Source organism: Egretta garzetta, unplaced genomic scaffold (assembly GCF_000687185.1).
Source record: "Egretta garzetta isolate BGI_Z169 unplaced genomic scaffold, ASM68718v1 scaffold64, whole genome shotgun sequence".
NCBI lineage: Eukaryota > Metazoa > Chordata > Aves > Pelecaniformes > Ardeidae > Egretta > Egretta garzetta.
Window position 1 is genome coordinate 1,939,825 of NW_009259596.1, and position 21,799 is coordinate 1,961,623.

At 40.7% G+C, this 21,799-nt stretch overlaps 1 protein-coding gene across 2 annotated transcripts in view; it reads right to left on the minus strand.

Moving 5' to 3' along the window:
- Positions 1-21,799, minus strand: part of CADPS2 (calcium dependent secretion activator 2) — a 260,700-nt gene that overhangs the window by 151,575 nt on the left and 87,326 nt on the right. For both annotated transcript variants that reach the window (XM_035893700.1, XM_035893699.1), the window contains exon 6: positions 9,422-9,533. In XM_035893700.1, the coding sequence (XP_035749593.1) occupies positions 9,422-9,533 (112 nt within the window). The remainder of the gene's footprint in view (positions 1-9,421; positions 9,534-21,799) is intronic.

Here is a 21,799-nt window from a genome sequence, read left to right on the forward strand (position 1 = left end):
GTTACATATACAAAACACAATATATTCCCCTCTGTGTTATTAGGAAAGTTAAATCGAGGATTTGAGTAGGAATCTCCAAGGAAGCATAAATCTAACAGATATTATTAAGCCAAAATTACAATAGTGTCATTCAGATCTAATCATCTGAAAGATGATGCAAGCTGAAGGCCCTTCAGCTTCTCAACTCAGTATTTTGCAGAAACACGTTCCTGCGCCCCGTTAATATCAGGAGCTCTAGCGAAGCAGAGAAATATGATGCATCGCCCCTAACCACGTGTGTAACCTTTATACCACAACAGTGGGAAAAATAACCTGTCAGAACTACTAGCTACATTAAGTATCTTTTAAAGAGAAAGGAGAAGTACATTCTGGCTTTAATAAATCAGGGGGCTACTTTTTTTTCTTTTTTGCAAATGCATTGCAAACACTATTTCTAACAGAGCTTATTCCTTCTTTCCCAAAACCAAGCTGATTTTTTAAAAAAAATTTTAAAAGCATCATGAGTATGGCAACCTTTGAGTTCTGAAGCATCAAACAGAAAATGATTTTTAGTTTGTTTATCTTTTTAAATGCAAGATTATATAAACAGAATTATTACTCATTCCTTGCATTTCATGACTTGGCATTCACATAGGACTGTGGGTGATGTTACGAATTTTTCCTTTTCTACAGGCTGCAGTTCCTGTTGTCCTGTAACCGCTTCTTACAGCTCATGCATCTCAAGTGACATCTTTCTCCTGTCAACTTCTTGAGTTTTTAGAATGCTGATGAAAATATAAGCAGACAAGTGTATAATTAATTCATAACTTCAGTACTGACAATTCCTTTTCTGAATTTTTAAGGAAGCATTTTAGAGCTTCGTTTTCAAACCTCTCACGATGAACAAGTATCTGGCAGAATATTTAAGTATGCACTGTGTTGTGCTTGTATTACGCTTTGTCATGCCTTCCAGCTTTAGACAAGGAGAGCTAAAAGAACTTTGTCATCAAACTTTTTATCATTGCACACAAACACGCGCACACACATGCACACAAAGCATTCGACAGGCATTAATTACCTTCACAATAACCTTCATGCTGATATTGCCCTTAAGGGCAATGCCAGCCATTGTGTCCCATGCCATCAGGTGGCACAAACTGTAAGCTCCCACAAAATCACTGAAACTGAAACACTGGGCAAATCTTCCTTGATAGGGAAAGTTAAAAGTTGCTGAAACTTGTATTAAAAGCATTCTCCCCACTACGGCACGCTGCGGTGCAATGCCATTGCCGCTGTCCATGGAAAAACTTTCTAGCCTACTCTGTCTCAGATTTCCTTTCCGCACTGCCTAGGGATTTTAATCTTCTAGTTGTTGTTCTATAATCTACATTAAAAAAATGAAATGGTATCAACTCATATATCTCCTCTGAAGGATATAAAAGTCATCTACAGGATACTTTTTCCACTGTGCCTAAAAAGTTTCACAAAATTCCTACTACATCATACATTTCTGGATTAATTTTTATTCTATTTTAATTTACCTTATTTTATTGTTCTTTTACCTGTGAATATCACCCTAGTAGATTATTCAGCAGCAGCACAGAGAACTATGAGTTGTTAGTCTAGGACTATGTTTACAATAAGCAAACTAATGGGTAATCTGCATTAAAAAGTACAATGAACTATTAATGACCAGAATGCTACACACCAAACATAGCTGCTCTGCATTGCATTGCTTCAGCTGATTTAAGGCAAATTAATAGTATCGGAACAGCGTGGGTTGAGATAATTCAGTAAATTCAATCATCTCACGATCATTAAAAATACTCGACCATGTGGTCCAATTATATCTAGCATTACATTTCCTCAGACTGCACTGTAACTGAGATAGTGGCAGGTTCACTTATGCCTCTCCTCATTCGGATGTAAAACAAACATAGAAATCTTAGATATTACAGAGCAAAACATTTATGGATTTGTGCAAGGCGGTGTTCTCCAAACAGTGTTTCTTAATTGTGAATGACTGAAAATGTTTCTCTCCCAGACTTAAAATATGAGAGGTTGAAAGATGTGAAGGTAATATCATTTGATGACTTAACAAACCATCACTTAGGGTGATTCAGTTGTGTATTTAAGTCCCCAGCTGGATCACAACGGACAAGTTATGTGAAGTACACCTGAGCCAAACACTCAATCCAGCCAAGCAACTATTAACTCTCCTCTATCTCTGGCACACCGATCATATTTTCTTTTAAAGGTATGAAAGAAAAGTTGAGTTATCCAAAATACTCTGAAAGCTTGAACAAACCAAACTTGGGACAATCCTAAGAGCCGATAACCAAGCAGAAGGTTCAGAGTCAAAAGCGCTGTGCAGAAATACTTGCTATCAGTGTTTAGATAAAGCTCTCAGGCTAACCACCCCTGGCTGCAGTTGTCCCGTTGTCAAAAGAAGATGCAGCCTTCAAAAGGGACCAAGGAAGCAGGTGGGCAAGCTGTAAGCACACTTGAGAAAAGTCAAGAGTCAAAATAATCTCTACTTTTTCCCGCATCCCACACCTGCGGCTGAGTTCAGTTTCAGCCAACTCGTGTCCTCGCATGCCAGCTGCTCCCCCTCCCCATCCCCTACTGCCACCCAAACCCATGATATTCAAGACTTGAACCCAAACTCAGGAGTTACCCACTCTTTTGACCTGAATATTTGAAATCAGATTGATTTTACAAGTTGGGGTGGTCTAAGACACATTTTGAGATCTCAGACCTTGGGCGCCAGACCTTGGTAATCATGGTAATTCTGAGCAGACTATGCTGAGTTTTGGCTCACTGTCAAAAGCAAAAAAGATGAAAGTGAAGAAGATCTGCAGCTGCTCCTTAATGCCCTGGCTGAGAGGCAGATGACACTTAATGTGCTATTTCAGAAAACCCTTATCTCGCCTTCGGTACAGCTCACACCACATGACCTTAAAGAAAATAAAGATGCAGCCCATCAACAGTCTCTTCTTCATAACACAGCCTGGGCCATCTTCAAAAAGCAGACCAAACCCTCAACCTGTCCCCATCCCCAGGGAGGTGCCTGGGTAACAGCATTGGCCTGGGGCTGCCCTGGTATCCCCCATCCTGCCCTGCTCCCTGCCACCCCAGGGAGCCCCTGCTGCTTCTGGCACCCAGGTTCCTGTCCTTCAAACTGCACGGTCCCCACTAGGAAAGCCAGAAGATGTTAGGAGACAGAAGTTCCTGTGCCTGCTGTGCTCTTCCAGAGCACAAATGGTGCTACCAATGACTGCTTTTTGCCATTGACCAAACCCACATTTTCTTTTTATCTTATTCCATACCTAGGATGAAAAAATTTTAGCCTCAACCCTTAAGGTCTGGCTAAGTTACAAGCAATTGAGAACTGAATGTTATGTCACATGGCCTAAATCATAAGCAGCATTGCGGGCTCCATTCAGAATAAACAATACACTGGTGGTCTTGCAAGAAACCCACGATGAACCGGAGAAACCAAGATCTCTGACTCCTGTGCTCTACCAGAGACACTTCTAACTCAATTTGTGATTATTTAAAACTATGAAAAACAGCGAATGCCTGACACATAAGATCATACGCTCCCTCAGCTGCATCTGTTGAAGCTTTCATCACGCAACAGGATTAATTCATTCTATGGATGGCTTTTTCTTTCATGTTTTAAAATGCAGTGATTTGAAAAGACACGCCAGTGCCAGCAGAGAGGACAGGCAAATTTTATGTTATGAAATAAGCACCCATTGTTATTTGGCACATGCAAATTTACGCTGCTGGCCACTCCCTGAGCAGAGAGCATAGGAAAATTTCCTGGTTAAATACACTCTGTTCTACCGATCTGAAAATAGCGTTACAGACCAAAAATGACAGAAGCTGGTTTGGGATAGGAAATGATGACTGGTGACAGTGTAGAGACCCTTTAATGTTGTGTTGTCTGTGTAACTCTGGCCCCAGCCTTGCTTAGGGGACACTTACCTGTTTTTTATAGAAAGTCTACTGACTCCTCTCAAGTCACCTTCTCCCCTAACTTGAAAGCTTGGAGCTGTTCTGAGTCATATCAGCCCCGTGCCCAAGGACAGGTTAATGTCAGAAAGCCAGGGCTGCTGTCGGTGTGACAAGAAGTGAAGTTCCCTCCAACGCCCCAGCAGCAGCGGCCTGCCAAGCCCAGCGCCCCACTCGCGTCCTCTGAGCCTTAAGCCATGGTGCACCGCTGCCAGGAGGATGAAGCAAAAGAAGCTCAAGGGAAGGGACAAGGTTGGCAGTGGAAGTGGGAAAAGGAGATTGCTCTCTTGAAAGTAACTCCCTTAGAGAAGTGCTCACCTAGGGAACCCGTAAAGAAAGGGTTAATAAGAGCTTGATCACCAAGGGAACTTATGAGCATTTGACACAAGCGCCATCATCTCACCCCTCCAGTGATCTCTCGCTTTTCAGCTATGATTGTATTAGAGATGAAAGACTGAGACAAGGCTTTGGGTAACACGTGGATAAAGAGAAACAAATATCAAACAGACAAAGTGAACAGGCACACAGTGAAAGAGCTATCTAAAATACTGCTGTTGACAAAGAACCGGGAAGGCTTTCCAATTTACACAATCAATGGACCTCTGCTGATGCTGCCAGCTGAACATTTGCCTTAATAGATCTTAGCAATTGATAAAAGTTGTCTTTTAAGTCCTTACCAAAGAGCCTGTCCGCCAAAACCAAGAGAGAGCATGCCTGAATGAAAAATATCTCAAGAATTTCTGACGAGAGGCGTTTTGAGAGAAGCTACTGAGAAAACCCCTGCTAGCATGGAAACAATAACACTCCGCCAGACATAGCAGGGTGCTGACAGGCAGACTGCTTGGGGAGCAAGAGAAAAAAGGGGCGTGGAAGCAATCTCTTACCATGTTCCAAACTTAAAAAAAGGACCCAAAAACTCAGACCCCTGCGAAACCTCAAGTCATTCCAAAATGTGATGGAGGAACACATTCCCCAGGGCGGCAGGCTTTAAATGAACATATTCACAGCATGAAATTGTCTCTGCTCAGCAGCCCTTCGAACGCAGCACGGAAGATAACCAACACGCCCACTGCAGTCGGCATTCAGAAGCTAGGCAATCACGCAGGTATGGGTACCTAGCCAGGAGAGCTATTTTATAATGTCTTCAAATCAAACCCGGAGTAACAGCACCAATGGAAAAAACCATAACTGCACAGCTAATTGCTGCTGGCTGCAGCTGACTGTGACAAGCAGGTTGTGAGACAATAGTTCCCTTTTAATTGAATAGTTGGAGTGACAAGGCTGAAATATTCTTATGTTCCAGAAGTATCAGCGAGCAGACACCACCTGCTGTTCTCACATTGTATTCACATGTGTGCTAAGCAAGCACAATGGCTGTCACTTTGAATTACTGGGTTTGAACATCTTCATACACAAAGTACTGAACAAGGAAAAGTGGTGTCAGATCCCTGAGTTCCAGAAGCCACCAGGCTGATTTTTTCAGAAGTATTTACTCCAAACCCTGAAGGCTTCTTCCCGCTTCCTCAGTTGTTGTATGTACCAATGCAAACAGCAATTCTGCCCTCTGTATGCACATACAAAAACTATTGAAGCGGCCAGATCGGTGTCAGTCACATAAAAACTGTGCCACACATTTCAAAGGTATTTGAATAAAGTAAACTCTTAACATTTCCTCGTTAGAAGAAACTTAGCTTCAAAGATGCAGCCTGCCTCAGTTTCTAGAAGTTAAATTCAGTGGTTCACAGTACGCGGAGCTCTGTACAACCACACACGCAGACCGCGACGCCAGCAGCTCACGTTCTGCAGAACCCAAATCCAAATAACATCCTTACCCGTCCTGTACAGCACAGGTCTCCACTTTTTCTTTCAGTGGAAAACCAAGTTTGTCTGACTGTCCTCCAATTTGTGTAGAAGAGAGAATAAAGGTTAAGATTTTTTTTTTGTTGTTTGAAAACACCTAAAGCAGGGAGCCAGCAGCAAGCAAAATCTTCTCTCAGCATTCATGTCTGGATTTATTTTGGTTTTTTTAGAGAAGAAAGCAATGTCAGACAAGCGACACAGTAAGTACAACTGCTTGTTGCTTAAGCACATCTTAAATGCCTTGAAGGGAGAAGATGTTAAGTACAGACAGCGACCCTTCTGTCGCGTGGTGCTCGCCTGGCGACTTCTGCAGCAGAGGCTGAGCAGCCCCCAGCCTCAGCTTCCCAACAGGGAGTATATAAAGCTGTAAGTATGGTCTGCCCTCTCTACTGAGAGCACAAGCCTGCATCCCTTCTGCTCCGACATGAGCTGGTTACTTATGGAAATCAGCAGGGTCTCCTCCTTAAAATGAGGAGCTGTAGTGCCGTCATACTGAGATCAGAGGCTACATCTCAAGTTCGTAAGTGTGAGAGACTGCCGTGCACTGATGGGGTCAATGCAAACACCTTCTCCTCTGCAGCTCTGGGGAAACCTTTGCTGGTTCCACATTTCACACCTTAGATGTGTTTCCATAAAAGCCGATCCCTTGGTGGCAGAAGAAACCCTTTGGTATGTGATGGGAAGTTCAAAATTCAAATCATGTAGCTTGATGCCGCCTTCTATTTCTAATTATAGATTAAACAGAACAAAGCCTTCACAATAACCGCAGGGTATGGGAAATGCAAACTTCAATAATGTAGAAAAGTGGTATCAGGTCAAGACACATGCTTTGAAGAAAGTACTTGACAGATGAGAATTAATGTCCACAGCAAGCCTACCTCAGAAGGGGCAGGTCTGAGCTGAATTTTTAAGTACAGAAAAAACACCAGCAGAAACATCTTCAAGTCTTTCTGAGCACAACAAGCCTAGCTGAATCAGCTGCACTCCTGCAAGTCACCGCAGTGTATTGACCATGCAAAAAGTTGCCAAACTTTATTAAACTTATCCAGCGGGGTCCAAAGGCTACCTGAATTTAAACCTCTCAAACCTGAAAACAAAGACATCGACAGCAAAAGAAGCCTTTGAAAGCTAAAACGTATACCATGAGTGTACACAGCACCTTAAAATTATTTTGTCAAATACCATCCCAATCTCCTCTGAAGCAACCACCACTCTCAAATACTCTGGTTGAACCAGAGAGGTGAGTTGGCAGATTCCCCCTTCTCCCGAGTTGAGCATCTACCACCACCGGCTGGAAGGTGGCTGTCAGCAACCCTGGCCATTGCCAAACCTGGGAGGTGCAGGAGGACAGACCAGACACCCAAACAGGGTGGATGCACCGCTAACATGCCCTTTTTCATGTTCTTTTCCACTGTTGAGGACCACGTGCTGTACATAAGGTGATTGTGGGAGTTTTATCTTTTACTGACTTATCTTTTACAGAAGGGGTTTTTTGGGGGGTAAAGATGGGGACTGGACATTTTTGGTAAATCGGGAATGGATTACAAAATGTAAAATCAGTATCCAAGCATCTCTGAGGTACTTCTGTTTGCTACGCCCAACTGCAGCACAAGCTTTAACACTAGGGGAAAACAGGTGATGGCCTTTGTCCTTTGTGACAAGGGGGAAAAAACCCAGCAAAAAGCGATGATTGTAATAGCCTAATTCTGCTACAAGCTGCCAAACCTCAGAGCATCTGCTAAAAGCACACAGAGTCTCTGCCAAAGAACAACAGGAGAGTAAGAATCGGCAACAGAAACAGAAGATTGCTCTTTCCCCCCTCGTCTTTTATATATCTGGCTTTGTCTCTGGGAAAGCTGGGTCAGGCTCCATCCAACAACAGGGCAGTGAGCTCAGCCCTAGCCCCTGGCAGCTACATATTTTTCTTTTCTCTCTCTCCTCACACTCCCAACCAAGAAAGACAAGTTATTACCTTCTTTAAACTGGTTTGGCCAGCTGACAATTATAGATGTATCAGAAGAAGGCCAGGAGTAGGAAGGGAGAGGAGGCAGGGAAAAAACACAAAAGAAACAATCTGGGGCCACAGGATACAGTTAAGGGAAAAGCTATATTCAATATTTCACATTTGAAATATTTCCATTTCCTAAAATAATTTAAATTCTTTTTAACCTCCCATCCTAGAAACTCAGACAAGCTGCAGCGTAAGAAAGCAGACCAAGCCTTTGCCTGAAGTTTGGCTATTTAAGGTTGCAGAGCCTGGATCCTGTTAACACTTGTTAATTCTTAGCCCCTTTATTCTGTTAATGTTTCTTTTCTTCTCTGTCTCCTTGGCAATGACTATGCTGGCTACTGTTCACAGTGGCCACATAGCCCCTTCTCCACTGCCCTGCACCTTTGCATTGACCTTCCTTCTGCTTCTGTGAGAGGACTGAGCAAGCAGGGACAGGGACGATACTTCTCTGCGTTTAATAGCAGTATGCGGTTCCTGCAAGTCCACCCTTTCAGTGTCTTGTTTTGAATCCAGACATTGCTGACTCTGGCCTGCTCAGCTGCACCCCTGTGGCTCCTCTGTCTCTGCCATGATGCCTGCCTGGTTCCTGCCATGTGTTACCCCTACTGGAAATCTTCCCCACGCAGTTCCCACCTTCACCTCAGCCATCCTTGGCCAACTGACCCTGGAGGCCTCCTAGAAGGACATGGGAGGATGCAAGAAGAAGCAATACTGGGGCTACAGTCCTGACCTTAACGAGTGTCACTCAATGGGTGGGAGAATCTGTCTTTTGCATAGCCGCCTGCACTTGGAGGACACAAAGTGGGGAAGAGCCCTGCTCTTCCCAGTAAGCTGTCCTCACTTGAATGAGAAACAGCCATGACTCTGAATGCAGAACTGAGCATTAAAATGTGAGCTATCCTCCGTGCCTTACATGTCAGAGGGGAGAATTTCAACAGGAGATGGGGGGCGAGATTTGAAGACCGTCTCTGTCTTGTTCACACTACCTTTCTCTTTCTATAATACATTGCACTCTCTAGCACCTGATTTTGGCCTAAGGAGGATAAATGATCCTGTCAAGATAGGGAAAATGTGAAAAGGGAAGGGAAGTTCATACAGTACAAGTGTGAGAACTCTTATTTTAGTCTGACATATTATCTCCATCACTCATTTCCCACCCCCATCCTTCCACCACTTAAGTCCGTCCTTCCTTTTCCCCAATCGTTTGCTATATTTATTACATGCCAAGTCATCTCTCTCTCCTCTTCACTCCTAATCTGAATAGCTACAAGCATTGGTAGGTCACCTAGGAATTAAAAAAAGTTTTAAACAAGACAGAGAGAACCATCATGGATCCCTAATGCAAGTTTCTGAAAGGCAATCCAAGTCAACATATCATGTTTTGAACATTGGAAAAAGTCCCCCTTAAAAGAAAAAGCACTGTTTGGTACAGCTGCAGCAGAGCAGGTGCTGTACTGAATACCTTATACCGTTTTATGGCGTGTTTCATCAATACTTGCATTTTTATGCATCATTTCTTATACATTTCTTGTTTCTACAGATAATACTCACTCTTCCCAGTTCTTTATCTTCAAGTGCCAGCACCCCAGTGCTTTCTGTAAACAGTTTTACTTTGACAACAGGCCGAGGGTGAGTAGTGGTGAAATCCCCTTGAGTTCCCCATCTGCAATAAAGAAAAGAACAGAATTTAACTGGGGCAGAGGACAGGCTTGAGAGTGATAGGACTGTAACCTTTTGTACAGAGTATTTATTAATGCACTTATTAATGAACTTATTTTCCAAACTTTTGAGGGGAGAGGGCATGAAAGTATATTTTTGAGCATCCAAAATTAAATATATACATGGGAAAATTGACTTTTCTCTGTGATAAGACAAATCAGGGGGTTTCCATATGACTTCTGTCATCAAAAATCCGTAATAAACTTTTTAATGGCAAAACCCAAAGGACCGACATTATATCCTCATAGGGGAAAACAGAACCAAGCAAGAAGCAAAGGAAGAAGGGGGAAAGAGAACAAAGGGGAAAGGGAAGACAATGTTTTTTCTATTAAATATATTATTAGGTTCAGTATCTTGTGCATATAAGTCAAATTAATCCAGCAAAGAAACATAGAATCACAGAACGGTTTGGGTTGGAAGGGCCCTTAGAGATCATCTAGTCCACCCCCCCTGCCATGGGCAGAGACACCTTCCACTAGACCAGGTTGCTCAAAGCCCCATCCAACCTGACCTTGAACACTTCCAGGGATGGGGCGATGTCTCAATTCTAAAAAAAATTCTGAAAAATTTTTATATATTTAACGTTAAGTGAATGAACTATGCAGAAAGGAAGAGACTTGAACAGAGAAAACTTTATGTTTCAATGAGATGTTACCACTTAGTATAAGCATGTAGGAAAAATGTAAACACAAATGCAAAAACTAGAAAAAATTGTTTATCAGAGTGACTATAGCTCTGCAAGATAATTACTGCCACACGGCTTCATGCTTTTAGAGAAGCTAAATTAGGCAGACAGACTTCTAGTTCTTAATCTCTTATCTCAGTTAAGACACTTGGTTTGTCAGCCTTTTCCCACCACTGTGTGCCAGTGGGACAAAAAAAGGAAAGTTATACGAATTAGATCGCAACTTCCTCTGACAAGCTCTTCCATTTTCCTAAGCAACTGCATGGTGCTCATTGCATTGACGACACTGGTTCCGATTCCGCTACTAAGCACAAACAAAATGCAAAAAGTAAGCGCAGCTCCAGCTTCTCTTTGTTTTTTTCTACTACTGGAGATAGTACCATTAGCAGAAACTAAAGAAATAAAGAAAATAGGTGACCTTAAGAGTATCCTCTAGAAAAGGATGTGTGACACAAGCTAAAATCTCATTTACAAAAGCAGTATTTTCATTTTACATTCAAGAATAATTTACACGGAGTCTCTCCATTGCTGGAAAATGAGGATACAGCAGTAACCCCCCAGCAAAGGGATGTAATAGGTGAAAGAAAATCCTTCAGCTAACATGAGTTACAGACTTCAAGTCAAAGGCTAGAAAATAATACACAACCAACCCCAAAATTTTTAAGAAAGTGGTGGTTTTGTAGAAACCGGTCCTATAGGTGGCTGAACACCTGCCAGACTACGAAAGTGAGGTTCACTGAAAATGAGCCGAATCTTACATTACATTCTGTCATCTTTGCTTTGTCTAGATTAGATAGATGCTCGCTCGCTCTATTTGTGGTGAACATAGCTTCAGCTAAAGTGGCAATTGAAACAGGGACTCTGACAAGAAATTACCTTCCCGGAAGGGAAAAAAACCCTGGTTTGTGATCTGATGATAGATGCTGCAGTCGCAGGACAAGACAACGCCTAGCACTGCTGCTCTTCCCAGCGGCAGTCCCAGGGGTAGCTTTTGTCACAACACAGAAATGAGATTTCCAAGGTGAAAGCATCTTCATAAAAGATGAGATAATCGTCTCTTCCGTCTCTCCCCCCAGATCCCACTCCTCAGGAAGAATGCTGCCTTGCAATCACAAACACAATCTAAGCACTTTGTTAGTTGCACTCTCCCTCTCTCGGGCACCAGGATAATTTGTCCCTCAGCTTCCAGAAGCCTTGAACTGTGCACATCGCAATGGATGGCACCACACAAATAATCAAGAGAAACGCCTATTGAAATAACAAACCAAAAGCCTCTCTGCAAAGATCTAGTGCCAGCATTAACTCACAGACAGGAGAAAAGAAATCAGAAGCTGCCACGCTAACTAAAGGGAAAACACCCAGCCTGCTCAAGGAAGAGAGCATCACCGGAGGCGGCTCAGCTCCCGCAAGCCAAGCAGCAGGTACACGCTGCGGCATGTGCTGGGGTCTGGGCACCCCAGCATCTGGCTCCACGACCTCCCCAGAAAGTGGCGCAGCTTCTTCTGGAAACACATAGCCAGGCTCCATTTCTGCAGGTCACAGCAGGGAGGGATGGGGCACATGTGCACCTTGCCCAGGGAGGAGCCTGGCAGAACTTGCTGCTTCTCTAATTTGGATGCACTGACGTGGATGGGACTAACACTGGGTCATCCACCTGTTGCTCACACTAACGCAGAACTGGAAATCATCTTTAACATCAGATCTGATCACTATCCTTGACTGACATCTTTCTCCACCCTTTTGTCCATCTGCAGCAGTAAGTGAAAATCCTGGGCTGGAAAGTAACGGTCTGAATCTATTCCTAAAGCTTAATGTTCATGGTGGAAACATTCCATGCATTGATCTTCACACTCCTTGCTGATCAGGACTTCAGTGAACCCTCCTAGCCTCTTAAGACCACGTCTTTGGAAGTGAATTATCTGGTAGAGCAGATGGTTACAGCCTTTACTGCCTAGACTTTGACGTCATTCCTCATGAAAGAGCACGTGAGGAATCATGTTCGGTTAGAAAAGGCAAATCCACGATTGTGTCCTTTAGCATTACACTTACTTGCGGGCATCTGATATTCCTCCCAGCTGCCAATATCACAGCAAACAACACAAGGCTCACAGCTCATCTTCCTTACTATTCCTTGTGGATTGTTAGAACACAAGCCCTGTTTCTTTGGAGCTTTGTGTTGTTGCAGAGGTATCCTTCCTCCTACCATGTGAAATCAGAAGTTGGGAGAAACCAGCCAAAATAGAAATGGTATCACGATCACTTTAGTTTGCTTCTTCCAAGAATGAACATGGGTGTGAGAGACCCAATAATCTAGACAGAAATTGAGTTTAACAATATGCTGTACATTTAAAAGCACATGATTATGTTATTATGCATGCTATTAATGAATCAGGCATTAACTGAAGTGGAAGTCAGAAATTACAGCGTAACCAAAACGTTTAATATTGAACTCCCAACTGCAGGGTAACCCATATGAACATTGCTGCTAATAACAATTCACAATTTGCATTTTAGTGTTCTGTCAGTATGAAATGAAGTGTAGTAGTAAGAACGGCCTTACCGTCTGCATTTCACACTGTCAGCCCCCACTAATAAACTCCTGTCTTGTTAAAAATAAAATTCTGAGCTGTAAAGATCATGCCATGATAACAAGAAGATAGTGGGCACTCAACGTTTAATAAAGGTGATCCACAACAAGGGATAGACTGGGTAAAGCATGCAGGTGTACATAAGCTAGCCTACTTAGAAATACACCTTACTGTTCTGAAATCAAATTATATTGGTGCTCAAGATCTGACAGCTTTCAACTTTTGTTTTTCCTGGCTATTTCTTTTACAACACCGGTTCATACTCCATCCCACAAATTAACTATTTGTTTATTCTTCCTATTTATGAATAATACTTCTTTTCAACCAAATTCCATTGAAAAGGATATCACACTTTCAGTTTCTGTATCTGAGAGGCTAATAAGACATATCAGATTTTCAGTGTACAGGTCATCTTAAAATTACCTACAACATAACTGCAAACAATAACTTTGGAGTAGCTACGGTCCCATCATCATCTGTGACTAAGAATGGTGAAAGTAAATAGCATCAACCCCATATATATAGTGCCAAAGTCATAAATATAGCCTTCCTAGCCAAAAAATATGAATTTGCTGAATCACTTGTCATGTTCACTGTAAAATTCTGTCAACTTTCTCCATACTTTTGGTTATTTATTCTACAATTGTATGTCTGTTCAAGGAGCTGTTAAGTTTAATGGTGAAAAATAGGTTAGGCGGATACCTAATAATTCACAGAATCAACATCCAAACAGTAATTAACATGATGAAAATCTTGATCACCATTACTGTATTTTCTTATTTAAATTTATAGATTATATGTGCTAATATAATTATATCTACTTGGTTGCTGACAAATTTAGTATTTTTCTTCCAAAACACATTTGTCTTCAACCAAATGCATTTATTAATACCTATTGAAACGCTAATATTTCCTATTCTCACTTCTGCTTAATCTCATTGGAGCACCTGTAGTGGAACATTTCCTTTAAATTTAAAAGCTAAGCTGCTAGGTATAGGCCAGACAAATTCATATTTTTCGTTTAAGGTTGAGGTTGCACTTTGGTATTTTCCTGGAGAAAATACAGCACTTCTCATAAATGTCTTTCTAATCCACAGATTAAAAAAAGTCAACCACCATACAAAGGATTGTTTGTATTATTCATAAAACGGAATAACTTTTTACTTGCTTAATTGAATAACTTTTTGGCTGCTTTTAAATAAGAACTAACAATGTGGCTTCCAGAATTTGAGCACTGAATAAAGGAAACTTATTTATATTTTAACTTTCAACAGCAACAACAGTGAAATATTTTCTGCAAGAAAATAAATCCTACAGGTGACATACTTTTCACAGAGGGGAGCAGGTAAACCTGCAGGTTGTAACTTGGTTTTCTGTGAAAACAGAAGGAAATCATATGCACCATTTTGATTTTGTTTGAGTCAAAATTTGTTGCAGATCGTTTCTTTCAAGCTGGCTTTGCTATCGAGATACTGAACTGTGGAAGGAAGAGTGAGAAGGAAGAACAGGCAAATTAATTCACCTGATTTCTGAAACTGCTATTTACAAAAAGTATATCTTCAATAATTCTTAACATAAGAGAAAAATGTAATGCTTTATATTTGTAATAGTGTGTGTTGTAACTACCAAATGTATGCAAGCAATGGAAAGAGCAAATCAGCCACTTCCACACATTTGGAGGAGCTGTTGATTTATGAATATCTGTCCAGTGTTTTTTGCTAATGTGAACAATTTTGGTGTTGAATGTGTCTAGATGGGAAGTGCAAAATTTTTGTCAAAACAAACGTGGATCTCATGCATTATTCATATTAAGTTAAAAAATTCCCATTATTGTCTGTTTTTTTTTTTAATCTTGCTAGAAAAGTAATCAAAAGTAACAATAATTTCAGTGCTAAATGCTGCAGTGTCTCACTGCTCTGTCAGCTGCAGCCCATGTAGAGTACTTGAGACCTCTAAACCCACCAACTTTAAGCCTAAAACCCCCCCATTTTTTCCTTTGTAGATATAGTTTTTCTGCTTTCAACCTACTCATTCTCTTTTCTATAGAAATTGCAATGATTTGATGTTTGATCACCTTCAACCCTAAGCCCCAGTTTTTTCACCATACTTACATTTCTCTCAGAGGTATGTGGCCTGATACCATAATTATTGGCAGAATCCTTTACCAAAGTTGCCTTCCCTTCACTGCAAACATACCCACTACCAGCAAGGAGGTGGATGTTTATTTCAGGTAAAGATTTATTACTGTTTCACAGAACCCACTCTAGGCAAATTTATTTTTCTACTTCAGTTTGGAACACCTTTGGTATACTAGAAATGGCACCAAATTTCCCTCTCAGGTTTTCTACTCTTACCGCGGTCTCTGCTAGTCAAAACTTTTCTTTATGAGATCTTAAATCTCCAGTCTTATATGGGAGTGCATGTTATAAAATTTATTACTCTAAGCAAACATCTAGAAATTTTATTTTAGCACTATTTATTGGAGCATTTTCTTTCTGTCAAAATATCAAGTCTACAGAGTTTTGCACCATCGGGACTTTATTTTCCTCAGCAATTAGGAGATCTCTTTTTTGCATTTTTGAGACCAATATCAGAGTGTATTGGTCTTCTTGGTGACTCCTTTTGCATCTTTCCAAGTTTGATTCTTGGTTTAAATCTATTGCATAAGTCAACCTCAATAGATTTCTTCATCAAACCACCTTGATAGGTCTTCTGGAAGACTTTTGTTATTCCCTATCCATACAGGGATGCGCTACAGACATGGAATGAGCACAGGGAGACCCACCAAAACTGGTTTGTTAGGCAGCCAACTGCTCCACAGGACTAAGAGCTTTACCAGCACTTCATCTTTGCACATCTTGGAGCTGGACTGGAAATACAATGTTCAGGTCTCCATAACACCTCCATGTCTCAACTGATTCAAGAATCTATATCAACTTGGTTGTTTTGTTTAGAAACATGCTTTAACTGTAGAAAACTAGGTATCTGATCTTCAGGTTAGAAATCATGCTCACAGTGCAAGTTGTGAGACAAAAGGCCAGGAAACAAAGACAGGCAAGACTTGGGGCACCTCCCTGACACATTTGACTACATTGATACTTTTATCTCATTCAGAACACCTTAAATCCAGGTCAGACAGATGTTCTGTTGTTAGTGAAGTATTGTGTGAGTGCGGAATTTATGAAGCGTTGCATATTACTAACTACAACTGCATGTATACAGAGAGAAAATGTGAGAGGGCAAGCAAGCCGCTGTACCAGCAGTGCAAGTTACCCCACAGCGGTCTGACAACAAATCTTTAATTTGATGAGGAGGCTCCATTCAGCCAAACAAAAATAGCATTAAATCCATACTTACCTCATTCTGGCTTTTTTACTGATACTCCCAAAGAGAGTATTAGCTGGTACTAATTGTTGCTCGTTCTTCACTAATAATTGGACAAATATCGTAAGCATTTCCTTTTCTCTTATGAGCACAGAAGTACCCATCTATCTGGCAATGACTCACATGAAGATGCCACACTAGAAATCGTGGCCTTAACGCTAACAGTTGTCTCATACAACCCAAAGGCACCTTTACTTTCTGTCTTTTGCACACCTTACAAAATAATATGAATACTCCAGCTTCTCCTGTTAATGAAAGTTTTTGAAAAAGGATGGTGAAATGTTACTGCACGACTGACAGAAGTTTGTTATGCCATATCAAGGATTTAATAGGGTAATGATTATTCCTTATATGCAACATTATAACTACTATTTTATTCAATATATATTTATGTGTATATTTGCAATTACATCAGCGGGATCTGGAATTCAAGTTTGAAACCCCAAGGGAGCTTGTATGTTTGTACCTTTCTATAAGGCTTATAATGTGCAAAGGTTGCAAACATTTTTCTTCGGGGGAAATAAAAAGATCTGCATTTTCTTATTTCTCTATTTGAAAATTACTCATTTATGTAAATTTTGATGGAAGTACAAGGAGCATAATTTCCTCCATCAGAGGAAGCACATTAAATTGTATCTGAAAGGCAATGCATAATGAATCATAGAATCGTTTAGGTTGGAAAAGACCTTTAAGATCATCAACTCCTACTGTTAACCTAACACTGCCATCCCACCACTAAACCATGTCCCTAAACACCACATCTGCCCATCTTTTAAATACCTCCAGGTTTGGAGACTTGACCACTTCCCTGGGCAGCCCGTAAACAAACCATAATGACCTTTTACAGTAGAAGCACAGACAGGCCCTGTGCTCAGGCAAACTAAATCATGAGCTTGGCCAAGTATGTTGGCCTTTCATCACTGACTTAATCTAATATTTTGTATGTCTTGACTCTGTTCTTCCGTGTGTTACTGTGATTCCACTATTTTACACAGAAATCATGCTGAGAACTAAAGATTCATTGTTTTACAATCCCTACTACAGAAACACTGATCCTTTGCATAAATACTTTCAGGGCTGTCAGCTAGTGAAGGAGCACTACAACAGTTCCCATCAAAATCTTCCTAAAACTACAAAATATAGATATGAGAAAGACAATTTACTCTATAGAGATGGATGACAGAAGGAAGGAGAAGTACAGAAAAAAGGGCAATTTTGGTATAAGGATGGAAAGTCACAATTGCCCTTAAGTGTCACCTTTGATTCCACCTAAGCATCTACACTATTCTCCCTTACTTTTCCTTCTTTTTTGTTTTAACATTTTTCATTTATTTCCATCTATATGGGGGCTTTTGCCTCGGCAGACTCACAAGCCATCTCTTCAGCACCTCCCTTACAGAAAAGTTGGGTATTCCGCACATGCTGCGTACACTAAGCAGCCCAGCATTCAATTTCTCAATGTATTTTCACGACACTGTCCAGTATAGTCACTCAGAAAGAGTGAATATTTGTGGTTTGTTTTTGTGGGTTTTTTTTTCCCCTGTGGATTCAGCAGCAAAATTAAAGGCTTTTAGGCTGGTTCTTACAAAACATTGGCAATCCCTTCTTGGAACTCTGCTCTGAAGAACTGAAAACTCCAAATTGCATCCTTACTTCAGCTTCAGCAAGGATACAGTGTTTTGATGGATATGCTACATTGTAAAGCCCCTTTAACACAACTAGACTAATATGAAAGGGAGAAAAGAATAATCTGATCATACGGTGGTTTTTTCAGGGTTGGCTTTTGGTAAAAATAATAACTGTTTTCAATAAAGGAATTAACAGAACTCAAAACTATTAACTATTTATCACAGAGCTAATAATGAGCTAGACACAATGATGTATTTCTTTTTAAACATAAAACATTAGTAATATCTTAAAAAAATTACTTCTAAAAAAAGATAAAATTTTGAAGAGTTTTCCTTTAAAATAAAAAAGCGCCTAATACAAACCAGAAAGGAAAAACAGAAGAGGGGTTCAATGCATAATAAGCAACTAAGAAAAACCACTCATTTATGCTTTCTGTACTGAAAATTAGGAAAATGCACTGTAACACTACAGAATGCTATTATGACAAGTATTGTCATCACAAACATAAAACAGTATGAATAAATTATTACTCAGTCTTGCTTTCCCATCTCATTTTCAGTACAGGCAACCAAGACAAGTCAGGGTGAAGATTTTTAAGGGTATGTAACAAGACTGACACACTGCCAGGCACTGGAAACCATTGCTACGTATTGTGTGAAATATTCATGAGAGGCACTAACTCCACCAAGTTTCAAACCCAGCTAGGGGCTGGTGATGGACACAAAGGCAAGACACGGTCATTTATGCTCTCAAAATTTCTATATGCATATTTACGTCACTTCTGCCTTGAAAAAGATAATTATGAATCCATCACAACATTGTTAAAAGTTCTAAATCCTATTTATTTCATGTTATTTCGTATTTGTGTGTCACCTTAAACCTTCAAAACGTTGTACAAATGTTGACAAACTGGTGATACTTTGATGAAGCAGATAGATGTTGCCATCCACCGAGATGATCTTTAGACTGATAAAGATGTCAGAAAACACATCACAAAATAGACTGACTTATCTGAGCTTGCATAGTCTATCCGGGAAGACCCAAGAATCAAATCAGAAAATTTCAGTATTCCATCTGGCATCACACCACTTTTATTCTGAAACCCCTTTTACTCCTCTTTCTGACTCCTACTGTTCTTATCAGCTGTCCACATTATTCTGCCTTTGTTTCTGCTGTCCTCCTACTCTCAGTCTGCTGGTATTGCTTTCAAGTAGGCAGATTAAACCTGGAGACTCATACCTTATAAGCTACGTAGTTATTAAGACATTTCAAGATCTCTAGATTTTTTTTCTTCATTTGTTCAGTGGTCTGTTCTCTATTCTAAAAGGACAGGGCCTCTTGGCACCTCTGAGGATCAATGCACATACTAACACGGCAACAGCAAAGAAGAGTCTGCCCATGGTGGGGTGAAAAACAGTTTTCCTGAGCGTCATGAGCGTTTGAGATGTACATAGTATTCTTAGCCTGAAAAGGACACAAAAGCAAAAACTTCTTCCTTTTAAACCCTTTCCTCGGCCTTTCTCTTCACCCCAAACAACAAACTAAAAATAAATAAAACCATAACATTTGTTCCAATCCAAACACTGTATCTAGTCAAATGTTTAACAATTGTTTTGAATGTACCTGTATTATATTGCTTACAAGAAACATAAACAAATTTTTGATTTTTTTTTGTCTCTTCAAACCGAGATACAAGAATGGTATACTTTGAAAATGTAAAATGGGACTCTGATCATATCAAAATTTAAGAGAAATCCAAAGGAACTGTTTTCATGTCAACTATTGCCCCCAAACAATAATTTGATTTGCCAAAGATGAGGCAGGTGCAGACCACTTTGAATGACAAATTTCAAATCCACTCTACCGGAGTATTCCAGAAGGAGACCGGAGGTAAAATTTGAGGTAATCCTTCCCAACACCATCTTCTTTTTGACAGACCACCATCTCTCTACGTGATACTTTACAGGCTGCCATTGCCTTCACTTTGACCCAGCCAGAGACCATGTAGCTATATTAGTATGAGGCTTAGCCTGATCCAGAACATTTTTTCTTCTAAGCAGGATTTAATTGGCTTTGGCTCAACACCACACTACTCATAGCCAAACGCGTTCCAGTTTGAAGCTGGATCACACATCTATAGATGCCTTAGTGCAACGTTAGAGAACGCTTAATGTCTGTCTGCAAAATATTAGTCACATTTGCTGTGGATCAGGTGGGAATGTGAATGGAAACAGATGCATCATGTACATTAAGCAGCATGTAAACAGATTTCTCCAAGCCCTGATTGTTACAGTGAAAGGAATAACAGCGGGACATGCATCTTCAAGCCCCACGGTTTCCAAAATGCACTATGAAATAAAACTGGTATCAGTCTTGCAAGAGACATGTAATATCATTATACATTTTAAAAGAAGACAGTCACCCCAAACCAGCTGTTCTTTCCAGCAGTGACACTAGATGAGGCGGGTTAATATCCCGACTCTGAACAGAGAACCTATTAATCATAAAGACCTCATCCCACCGGCTTTCTGCCTGGGGCCTAAGCGCTGCAGCAGAAGGCGGTGCACCAAAGCCGCAGTCTTCAGAAGTGCAAACATCACACCAGGGCAGAAATCCTGGGTGCTTTCAGGCAATTATTAGCATGCTGAGCACACAGGAGCAAGGAGAACAACCAGGATTTAGCCAGAATAATAAAAAAGATTAAGGTGAAGAAAATTAAAAAAAAGATATGCCCTGGTGGCAGAAGGATTATGTTTATTGCTAACTATCCAAATAGAGTAGAGATTACAACCAACTTTAATTATCTCCTTCCTCCTCTCATCCCAGTTTCTTCTATGCCACACTTGTCTTGATCTGACAGGTGAATACTCCCTTCTAACAGCGGTGGTTTTCACAAGTCCCTTAGGTAGACAGCCTTACGAGAGAATATTTTGGGAGTTAATCATAGAATCACTGTAAAGTTTAGGCTGGAAGGAACCTCTGGAGGTCACCTAGTTGAAATCCTGCTCAGAGCAAGGCCCGTTAAAATCAGGTTGCTCAGGTCATTATCCAGTCGAGTTTCAAATTTCTTTTAATATTAAGAGCCTGTATGTAATATTTCTCTGCAATAAGAGAGATGAAAAATCTCCTAGAAAACATAAAATAGTAATCAATGACAGAACATAGCATAGGAACTTACTTATTTTAGAAATGCCGTATCTTCTTCTTGTGGATATCATATTGCTCTTTATATTTGAGCTGATTAGGTATTATTTCCTTTCTTTAAAGAAGCAAGCAATTGATCAGGCATCAAGAATAACTGAATAAAATTGTCATGTAAATTTTCAGCTGAATCCATATTCCTTTTGTGAAACTCTTCCATCATGAATCCAGAATACAGGTTGGGATAAAAGTGTATTTTTTTCTTCTCTATCTTTTCCTTTGTAAAACCAAGAAAACATCAGATAATTTCCTACTGGCAATTTCTTTTTTCCTTTTCACAGCTGGATATTAGACCGACATATATGCCCATATGACATGGCTTTAAACTAGATGTGAAGGGGGAAGGGGAACCTATTGGGCTTGCCAGCAACAGGCTAGGGGATGATACGCAAGGGTTAGAGGAATGGGGGGCTAGTATGAGCCCTCAACCCATTGCCCAGCAGTGTGCCAGGGGTGCTGCAGCGAAGTTGAAGTCTGGCGGAGGTGAGCCGGAGGCTCCTGAGGTGGTAGGAGCCAACAAGGAAAAGCCTGTGAAGCACCTCAAAGGAAACGAGGGGTGTTCGGCTGTGAAGGTGATGAGGCCGACAGCTCAGATGAGATGCCTCTATACAAATGCACGTAGCATGGGAAACAAACAGGAGGAGTTGGAAGCTATCGTGCTGCTAGAAAGCTATGAACTGATTGCCATTACGGAAACTTGGTGGGATGAATCCCACGACTGGA